The 999-nt window shown below is 55.2% G+C and overlaps 1 protein-coding gene across 1 annotated transcript in view; it reads left to right on the top strand.

Moving 5' to 3' along the window:
- The window catches only part of DSCAM (DS cell adhesion molecule), a gene marked incomplete at its 5' end in the record, with an annotated part of 730,460 nt that overhangs the window by 639,514 nt on the left and 89,947 nt on the right, over positions 1-999 (top strand). The window contains one exon of the mRNA XM_012810262.1: positions 33-323. Within this exon, the coding sequence (XP_012665716.1) occupies positions 33-323 (291 nt within the window). The remainder of the gene's footprint in view (positions 1-32; positions 324-999) is intronic.

Here is a 999-nt window from a genome sequence, read left to right as displayed (position 1 = left end):
CCTGTGAACTGACCTGTGTGCACTCCCTGCAGAGCCCCAGTTCTCCAAGGAGCAGGAGCTGTTTGCCAGCATCAACACCACGCGTGTGAGGCTGAACCTCATCGGCTGGAACGACGGCGGCTGCCCCATCACCTCCTTCACGCTGGAGTACCGGCCCTTCGGGACCACGGTCTGGACCACGGCTCAGCGGACCTCACTGTCCAAGTCCTACATCCTGTACGACCTGCAGGAAGCCACGTGGTACGAGCTGCAGATGCGAGTGTGCAACAGTGCCGGCTGTGCCGAGAAGCAGGCCAACTTCGCCACGCTCAACTATGATGGCAGTAAGTGGCCGGCTCCAGCCCTTCTGTCTGTCCCTGGGCCCTTCCCACAAACGCTCACCCTTAGTGCCCTCACCACCAGTTAGATCTGGGGGCCATTCGTTTGGTTTTCTATGGGGCTCCCTCACTCACCGTCTCCAGATGACCACGGCTGTGTGTCCAAGATAAGGGACAGAAGGCCAAAGGGAATGTCCCTGGGAGTTTTGGTGTAGGAGTGACTTCTCTAGAAGGAGTCTCAAGCACATGGTTCTGTGCCTAATCCGTGGCCAGCAGCTAACGTTGCTTTTGCTGTCTCTCACCCTTTCCCTTCCATCCCAATCCACATAACAACTTTCTTTTTTGCACTCATTAAGCCCTTCAACCGCATGTGCAAAAACAATTTTCTGAGGCAGAGGAGCGTGTGTTAGTCTCTGGGAGAAGCAGGGCACAGGTGAAAATGGGATAACAGCAAGACATTAGTGTGAGCCCACATACACACACACACACACGCACACACACGCACCCACCCACACACACACACACACGCACATATGCGCACACACACACACACGCACATATGCACACACACACGCACATATGCACACGCACATATGCACACCCCCCCACACACACACACATGCACACCTGCAGCTTGCACGTGCTTTCCAGAAACTAAGCAAGGTATCTCTTCACACTCGTG

This window comes from Otolemur garnettii, unplaced genomic scaffold (genome assembly GCF_000181295.1).
Source record: "Otolemur garnettii isolate 467f Iridium unplaced genomic scaffold, OtoGar3 scaffold00128, whole genome shotgun sequence".
Classification (NCBI taxonomy): domain Eukaryota; kingdom Metazoa; phylum Chordata; class Mammalia; order Primates; family Galagidae; genus Otolemur; species Otolemur garnettii.
This window is presented reverse-complemented; position numbering and strand designations above follow the sequence as displayed.